Source organism: Syzygium oleosum, unplaced genomic scaffold (genome assembly GCF_021117445.2).
Source record: "Syzygium oleosum isolate NSW1041296 unplaced genomic scaffold, Sole_v2.1 Sole_v2.08, whole genome shotgun sequence".
NCBI lineage: Eukaryota > Viridiplantae > Streptophyta > Magnoliopsida > Myrtales > Myrtaceae > Syzygium > Syzygium oleosum.
Window position 1 is genome coordinate 3,993,469 of NW_026607492.1, and position 9,482 is coordinate 4,002,950.

The following is a 9,482-nucleotide window of genomic DNA, read 5'->3' on the forward strand; positions in this document are numbered from 1 at the left end:
TATACCTCACAAGTCACATCCAGACAGCAACAAGGAGCCAAAAAGGCAAAAACTTTGGTCTATATCGGACACAAGAAGAGAGTGATCTGAGATTGAATTGTGAGTCAGTCACATTGCCAATGCCTTGGTCTCTGGTAACATTGCTACGTAAGAATTTTCTAATGTGGGCTTCATTAATTGAGATTCATTATATTAGTTTGGTCTAATAAAGGTAAGATAGATGGATTCTTAATAAGTCTAATATGAGGCTGGCTAGTATGAGCCGAGTATGGCCCTGCTCGTAATGAGAGAGCCCGTGGCCGAAACTCTATAAATAGTGCTCGAGTTCCTTCCTTAAACTGATGATGCACAATTTGACTCACATACGGATCTAGAGAGGAATTTTTTCTTGTAAGTGACAATCTCATTAGGCCAGTGTTCCGGCAAAGGGTATAGGGGAGAAGCACTAGAGTTCATGTTCGGAAACCGTCACCAATTCCGCGTCAAGTTCCATGGATTCCAAATCAGGTGTGCGGATTGGTAACTTCTCCATTTACATATTTCGGTTTCTGTTCATGGTGTTCCTGGGTGTGCCATTTTCGTGGCCGACATGCTCTTGCTCAGTTTCAAGCTATTTCGTGCTTCTGGGGCTGCCCACGAGGAGACCTTCTGTCTGTATAGGTTGTCGGCACTGTCGTCTGTGACCCATGTTTCAAGCGAGGCTTCTCTAGGACTAGCCACTTCATTTCAGGTCCAAAACCGGTCATCCTAGCACAAACAAAAGAGGCGGTCATTGCAAACCTTTTTATGGTCCTCTGAGTTTTCTGTATCAGTTGCAATTTGCCGTAAAGCAGATTCGACTTGTGTGCATATATGTAGGTGCATCTGTTTTGATAGAATGCATGGACTCGAGTTTCCGAAAAGAGGTGACCACGGATACGCATGGCAAGTTCAAGGTCCGTTTGCCTCCTTCGATGAGCGATGATGCCGAGAATATCCAGGGATGCATGGTGAAGCTGATCAAAAGCGGTAATCCAGGTTGTGATGTGGTGTCCTCAGGAGTTTCATCCTCGCTTCGTCTCAAGTCGAAAAGGCAAGGACTTCAAGTATTCTCTGCAGGAGTTTTCACCTTCATGCCCCGAGAAAAACCGACATCATGTGCCCGAAAACCGACCCGGAGAGGTCTCCTGGAATCCGGTTCCAAGAAAGGCTCGATACATCCGAAATCGGCTCGACGCGCTCCTGTTACATCCCATCCAGATCTTTACCCTCCAATAACATTCGTATATCCACCACCGTCACTCCTTGGTCGTCAATTTCAGAGTCAGCAATGGCCCTGCCGCCGCCCTCTACTACTTCACCACCGGTCCCGGGGTTAATGATGCCGCCACCGCCACCGCTGCCCTCATTCCCTTTCCTTGTACCTCCATTACCGCCACTCCCGTCCCTGCCGCCTCTCCCGCCACTGCCACCAATTCCTTTCCCACCAACATTGGGATTTACTCCGCCACCACCATTCCCTTTGCCACCACTACCGGGACGTACTCCACAGCCATCTTTGTTCCCTTTCCCTGTCCCCCCATCGCCACCTCTCCCGCCGCAGCCGCCGGCCGCGACTCCGCCATCCTTCCCTTCTCCTCCTATCCCTCCAACGGCTACATTCCCACCACCTCCTCTGCCCCTTAGTGCCCCTCCTGTTTCTACTCTTCGAAAGAGACACCCTTGATTGAACTATACATTCATATAGGTAACAATTTCTCCCTCTACTTTCTCCATAACCTTTTTCTTCTCAAAAGATAAATTCCTCCCGATCACTGTACTTTTATTGGATTTGCGGGAGTTTGGGCCATTACAGAGCTTTGTCTCTTGTAATTTGTTCATCAGATGATAGAATCCCGTCTGTTGTATGTACGTTGCAGAGGAATAATTGTCCTGTGGTTAGAGCAGTTTCTGTTCAGAATGCACAAATAATCGTAGTAGATTGCGAAGTGCTGCCTGTAAATCTGGTTTGATGTGAACGGGTACAATGGGCTTGTTTGGTTCGATTTTTGGAGAATGCATTTGGCAAAATGCAAAGACCTTCGAACTAAAAGGGTTTTTCAAAATGCAAGTAGTGTTTGGTAATTTGTATTTTAAAATCACATTTGAAAGCAACTTTGGCCTAAATACCGTTTGGTAAAAATTATTTGTTAAAGACTTTTACTGATATTTAAAAAAAAAAAAAGCTGGCCTACCGACCACCACCGCCGGCGAGATCTGGTCATCGGCTAACCGCCGACAGCCAGATCTGGTCGCCGGCCAGCCTCGCCTTACCTCGGGCGAGGCGGCCTGAGGTCGCGCGACCCCCAGGCGGCGGTCGCTGGCGCCAGACTAGCTGCTTGGGAAGATGATGAACAGTGGTGATGAACAGTATTCAATTGCATTCCAAAAATGCAACTTCTCAGGGCTCCTCATGGACTCCATTCAGCCAAAGGCCCTTTCCAAGCTTTGGAGATGCAATTGCATCTCCTCAAAACTTGCGAAAAAATTTGCCAAACAAGTTTACATTTGCTCAAGGGACTTTAGACACCCAAAGTAGCTTTCAAATGTTGAACCAAACAGGTCCAATGCTGTGTTTGATGTGATTTGTAAGTCTCAAACTCATTGTACATAGCTTGCCTTTTGATCGGATTAGAGACCTAGACTGAATATGCCATATGAATGCAGTGATATTACGAAACAAGGAGAAAATTTTTTTCTCCTCGTATGAACATAGATGGAAAAGGTGAATTACCACGGATTCTCTATTTGGGTAGGAATAATGACACAAATGGTCTCTGAAATTTGACCCAATGTGCAATGTAACCCCTAAACTTTCAATTTGTTTAATGTGATCCCTGAACTTTATGCCAATGTGCAATGTGATCCATGAACTTTTGGAACATGTTCAAACTAGTCCTTGGCTATATAAATATATTCAATGTTGTCCCTGAACTTAAATTAATTGAAGGACAATATTGAACATTTTCATATAGTCTATGGACTAGTTTGAATATGTACCAAAGTTCAGGGACCATATTGAACAAATTAAAGTTCAGAGACCACATTGCACATTGGGCTAAAATTTAGGGACCACATTGAACAAATTGAAAGTTCAGAGGCCACATTGCACATTAAGCCAAATTTCAGGAACCATTTGTGTCATTTTCTCACCTAGGTAAAACCATATATATTAATTTTGGAATTGGCTAGTCTTAAGTTTTTGACTTGTGGGTTAAAAGACACATGACACATGATCGATTCCGCACCGTAAAATGGAAACAAGCTCATGTAATCTCAAACTTGGGTCACTCATTTTAGGAGTGAGTAGCGATACAGATTCAGCCTGGGAACTAGCCATAGCCTATTCTAGAGTAACATATTCAATTCTCGATTCTAGGTTTTCTGGAATCGGTCCCTCCGTAGGGGTGTCAACAATTCAGGCATCAACATATACCCGCGAAGGTTTCGTGCCTCTTTAGACCCGAACCACAGAAAAACCGAACCGAAAAATGGCTTTGGTTTTGGGGTTTCTTTCTTTTTCCTTTTCCTCTTCTTCTTCTCTTCTTCTGCTTCCCAACTTCACACGTGGAATCGCATTTTCCCAATTCCTCAAAACACTACCTAGAACACTGTTGAGGTTGTCCCACATCGGTTATGAAAGGGGCTGGTAGTTGATTTATAAGTGTGAGGGAAAGCCTTACATTTTGAGCTAGCTTTTGGGGTGAGAGAGGTTCAAGACCACTTACTATGAGTATCAGAGCCCAGGTTGCCAACGAATCTAGACTCAACTCTCACATGGGAGAGATACGGGTTGTTGTGACTCCGATCCAGGATCTGATGTGTGAGGGGAGATTGTTGAGGTTATCCCATATCGGTTGTGGAAGGGGCTAGTGGTCGGTTTATAAGTGTGAAGGAAAGATTCACTTTCTGAGTTAACTTTTAGGCTACGTTTGATAGTTAGGATAAAATTCGGGATAGGATAAATTTTATCTTATCCCGTGTTTGGTGCTTGCTCAAGATAGGATAAAGTCGGATATAGGAGGGATATAGCCCGAATAAAATTATTCCTTGGGGTAGGTGGGATAAAGGTGGATAGGATTTCTAATATTCATAATATAAAAGTTATTATTCTCAAATAACAAACTTGTTAAATTAATAAAATTAAAATAATATTTGAATATAAATAATACTTGAATTTTAATATAAAAAATTCAAAATAAAAAAAAATAACAATAAATTCGTTTTTTTATTCTTGTTTTTATTTATATATTCAAATTTCGTTCTATCTGATGATATAAATTTCATATATATATACACATTTATTTTTTATATTTATTACATATTTTAGGCATATTTGTATAGTTTACTATTTAATAAAATTTTATTAGAGAATGATGGAAGGGGAAGAAATGAAAAAGAAAATAATGAAAAAATAGAGGGAAAAATAATAAAAATATAAATAAATATGAAATAGGTATGAATGTCGTGAGAAATTTTTATCATCTCCGTTTGTGCAATTTTTAGGTTCATTTACATTGATATAACGTTCATAGCAAATAATGGACATAAAAATATTTAAAAATATCTGGCTTTATTACTACGATTCACCAACAATAAATAAGATATAGCAAATCCCTTGGATTTCATATTTTATCTTATCCAATCCTATCTTAGTTAGAAATTCGGACGACCAAACGCAGCCTTAGAGTGAGAGAGGCCTAAGACCACCCAATAACACCAACAGAATCAAGAGCTTCGAGATTGAGCAAGAGCTTCTAGATTTAGCAAATACTGGACATAAGAGGTTCTAGATTGAGCAAATACTGGACATAAGAGGAAGCAAACAAAATAGCAGATCTTCACAATGAGGCATCGCCGCCAAATCCCAAATATAAAAATAGGCCCATACATATTGAAAAATAGGTACAAATATTTTCTACTGCTTGTTCCATTTCGTCCAAATTATTGCACCTCCTCTTGATGTGTTCGCAAAGCTATAGCATGTAACTTGTCAAATATTTTCATCGCCGACGAAAATAAATAAAACATTTTTCACTGACTAATCATTTCAAGTAGGAGTGTGCAAAGGAATCAGGAACCACCTAGAAGTGGATCAAACCGGCCCAGAACCGACGGTTTCTATTGGGACCGGTCCGTTTTCCGGTTCCAATTTATTTGAACCGGTGAGTACCGGTCCGGTTTCTGGTTCTGGGTGTGGAACCGCCCACTTGACCAGACTAGTACAGAAGCAGCTGATAATGGCAGCTTATTACCCCAACAACGTCACTGCTAATCACATTCAATTGGTTCCCTTCTCACTGTCTCTGTCTCTTGGTTTTCTTCTGCCATTCTTTTAGCTAGTCTTCACTTAAGAGTTATACTGGTGTATTTTTAGTCTCTTGCCTTCCTTTCTTGTTTTATGGAAGCATCTTTTTCAATGGTGGCATTTCCCCTGCATGAAGCATATATTGAATTAATTAAGATAAAAATTGTTGTGGACTAAACTTCTAATAGAGTAAAATAAATTTCGAAAATCTTGTTTTTTTTTCTTTTTCTCTGCTAGTGCTAATGGTTGGTTATTAACTTGAAGATCTTCAAGACCATCTCCAAATCCTTCTTACCCCAATTTAGCACATCAAATAGAACATTTTTTCCTAAAAATGAATCTTTTTTTTTTCTGCAGTAGTTGGTTTGTGCTATTGTGTCTTGTGGTACGTATGATTCTGTTGTTTCACTTGAATGCATGCAGTACCTAGATGAGAATAAGTTCTTGATTTTCAGTTTGAAAATTGCCAGTGCAACGTATGAATTTGTTGGAGACATTTCAACCGGTTCCCGGGTGGATCATAGAACCAACGGGCGGTTCCTGGTTTCAATTTTTTGGAATCGGTCCTTAGTGGGCGGTTCCCAGTTTCAAGGTGGAAACTGCCCATCCGGACAATGCTTACCCCTAATTTTAAGCTGGGAAATTGTTTTCCAAAACGTGGATTTTCCACAAAACGAACGAACCCTAAGAAGCCGAAACAACTTCATCGTTTGGATCCATGTGTAGATGTTTGTTTTCTCTACCTTGGTGAGATGTATCATTGCTTTGGATGGCGACAGCCTGCTAAGTACAGAAAGCACGACGAGGGATTGCCAAATTTGGAGCGTCGTACTGCGCAAATGCAACCGGACATCATATATATGGCATTACTGTGTATCGCCAAAAACGAAACTTTCATCATTGTTGGGATGGAGATTACTTCAAGGATCAATGAAATCTGTGAGCAAAACAATAAAACCAAAGCATATACTAAAGCGCATCTTGAATTCTACCTTTTCCACCCCGAATTAACTCTCCTGTTTGTCCGTTCTGATGTCGGGTGGATGGTATAGCGCGGGTCAGCTTTCGCGTGCTAGACTAAATTCTCGCCCCGCTAGATCCGCTGCGGAGGAGGGCAGGCCATCTGCGTCCGGACTGGATCGAGCTTTTTCTGACCTACATTTCCAATATCAAGGAAACGATGAGTTCAAAGGAGCAAACTGATTAACCAACCGGCTTCCTATGTGAGCTTGGCTCTTGATGGATACCTCGAGTCACATCCAGACAGCAACAAAGAGCCAATCAGGCAAAAACCCTCTCTTCGTTGTCTTTAAATCTGTCACAAGGTCATCAGGAGCTCTGTATATAGGACCCAAGAAGGGAATGCTCTGAGATGAATTGAGAGTAGGTCACAATGCCAATGCCTTGGTCTATGATAACATTGCTCTTGCTCGGTCTCGGGCTATTTCACGGTACCGGGGCTGCCCGCAGGGAGAGCCTCCCTTCTGCACAGGTTGTGGGCACTGTCCACTGCGCCCCATGCTTCAACCAAGGCTTCTCTAGGATCAGCCACTTCATTTCAGGTCCAAAATTGGTCATCCTAGCACAAAAAGAAGAGAGTCATTGCAAACTCTTTCATGGTTCTCTGAGTTTTGTGTATCAGTTGCAATTTGTCTTGAAAACAGATTCAACTTGTGTGCATATATGCAGGTGCATCTGTTCTGCTAGAATGCACAGACTTGGGTTTCCGAAAAGAGGTGACCACGGATGAGCGCGGCAACTTTGAGGTCCGTCTGCCTCCTTTGACGAGCGAAGATGCCGAGAAAATCCAGGGATGCACGGTGAAGCTGATCAAAAGCAGCAATCCAGGTTGTGATGCGGTGTCATCACGAGCTTTGCTTCGTCTCAAGTTGAATATGCAAGAACCTCAAGTACTCTCCGTAGGAGCTCTTGCCTTCACGCCCCGGGAACAACCGAGCTCATGTGCCCGAAAACCGACCCGGAGAGGTCTCGTAGAATCTGGCTCCAAGAAAGGCTTGATAAATCCGGAATCAACGACGGTGCCACCCTATTTCTATTCCCCTCGCCCTCCGTTGCCGCCTCTCCCGCCACTGCCACCTCTCCGGCCATTGTCACCATTTCATTTCCCACCATTGCCACAGCCACCAATTCCTTCGCCATCACTACCGCCATCTACTTCACTGCCACCTACGTTCCGTTTCCCTCTCCCTCCAGAGCTGCCACTCCCGCCACTGCTGCCTCTCCCGCCGTTGCCACCATTTCGTTTCCCACCAACACCGGAAGTTACTACGCCACCACCATCGGCATATTTCCCGTTCCCTCCATTGCCACAACCACTAATTCCTTCGCCATCACGACCGCCTTCTGCTTCACAGCCACCTTTTTTCCCTTCCCCCCTCCCCCCATTGCCACCTCACCCGCCGATGCGGTCATTCCCCGTGCCACCAATCCCGGCATTCACGCCGCCGCCGCCTACTCCGTCCCCTTACTTTTAACTATACATTCACATAGTTGACATTTCTCCCCCTCCTCTTTCCATCACGTTTTTCTTTTCAAAAATAAATTCCTCCTGATAACTGTACTTCCGTTGCGTTTGTGGGAGTTTGGGACATTACAGAACTTCGTCTCTTGTAATTTGTCCATGAGATGGTAGAATGCCATCTGCTGAATGTATGTTGCAGAGGATTAATTGGTCTATGGTTACGGAGGTTTCGGTTCAAGATGTATTGACAATCCTAAGCGATCACGAAATGCTGTCCGTAACTTTGGTCCGATGTGTACTAGGACAATGTTGTGTTTGACGCGACATCCATAAGTCTCGAACTCATCGTATATAGCCCGCCTTTTGATCGGATTAGAGAGCTATACTTAGTATGGCATATGAAAGACGCGATATTGCGTAACGGAAAATATAAAATTTCGCCCGTATGGAAGGATGGACGGAAAAGCTCAATCACCATGGATTTTTGCTTTCTCTACAAGGGGGGGAAGCGCATGGCACGGGTTCGATCACATCACAAAGTGCAAACAAGCTCGTATGATTCCATATGCGGGCCGCTCAATCTAAGGATGAACAACGGTTTGGGTTCCGCTTGGGAACAGTCCAGAGCCGATTCTAGGATAGACCTGTTCGGTTCCGGACTTCAGGTTTTCTGGAACCGTTCTCCCCGGTTCGATTCCTAGTTCTAGCTCTAGAACCGGATCATGCTCACTCCTAGCTCAATCGGGCTTAGGCTTGCGTCTTATACGATCCATAAAATTAGTGTTGTATTTCAGAGGACCGGAGTTTACCTTTGCTGGTAAAAAAGTAAACTATGTTTATTGTTGACAAGGCCCGTGAGGGTGGCGTAGGGATTTTCTCTATTTAGCTTCAAATACTCAGCATTGTCTGGGTGGGTTAAGAACGAGAGTTTCAATATGGAAAATTATTAACCATAGTGAAAAATAGTTTTACGTAGATTACTAATATTTCGCTACTTCCCAATCTATATAAAGTTACCACCCGCGTGTGAAGGTTACTAATTGCGGAATAATTGAGATGTAATCGAGACGAGTCGAGTCAACACGGATCAAAGCTCGAGCTCAACTTGACTTTAATAATCAAAGCTCGATGTTAAAAAAGTTACTAATCATATGCGATAGTTATTGAATGCTGATAAGTTAAAAGTTACTTTTTCTTAAGAAAATTAGATAAAGTTCACTGGTCATTGATGAGTATGATGTTAAATATTTCTTTGTTATGGTTACTAGATTCTATTATTTTTTATATATGAAGAGTTGCTGATCACATGTGATAGTTATTGGATACTGATAAGTTAAAAGTTACTTTTTCTTAAAAAAACTAAATAAAGTTCACTGATCATTGATAAGTATGATGATTATAATAACAAAAAATCACTTGGCACCGCGGAAAATTCATGTAGTATAACATCGATATACCGATTCTTATTTTTATATATGAAAACTTTGTAATCGTATGGAGAAGTAGTAGAAAGATGTCACATTGTTAGTAGCCGTAAAGTAAAGGATAATTTCACTTTTTGTCCCTTGACTTTGTACTTTTTTAATCAAATTCTTAATCTTTAATTCGTGTAATGAGATCCTTGAATGTTCATAAATTTTCTTATCAAATCCCTCGGACATCTATTCTGGTTAA

The 9,482-nt window shown here is 42.2% G+C and overlaps 1 protein-coding gene across 1 annotated transcript; it reads right to left on the reverse strand.

Moving 5' to 3' along the window:
- Positions 1-1,224: 1,224 nt before the first annotated feature.
- Positions 1,225-7,486, reverse strand: LOC115685579 (uncharacterized). Its single transcript, XM_056313905.1, has 4 exons — positions 7,305-7,486; positions 6,782-6,905; positions 6,584-6,693; positions 1,225-1,684 (listed from the first exon to the last, which is right to left on the reverse strand). The coding sequence occupies exons 1-4, from the start codon at positions 7,484-7,486 to the stop codon at positions 1,225-1,227; spliced, it is 876 nt and encodes a 291-aa protein (XP_056169880.1).
- Between the last annotated feature and the right edge of the window lie 1,996 nt (positions 7,487-9,482).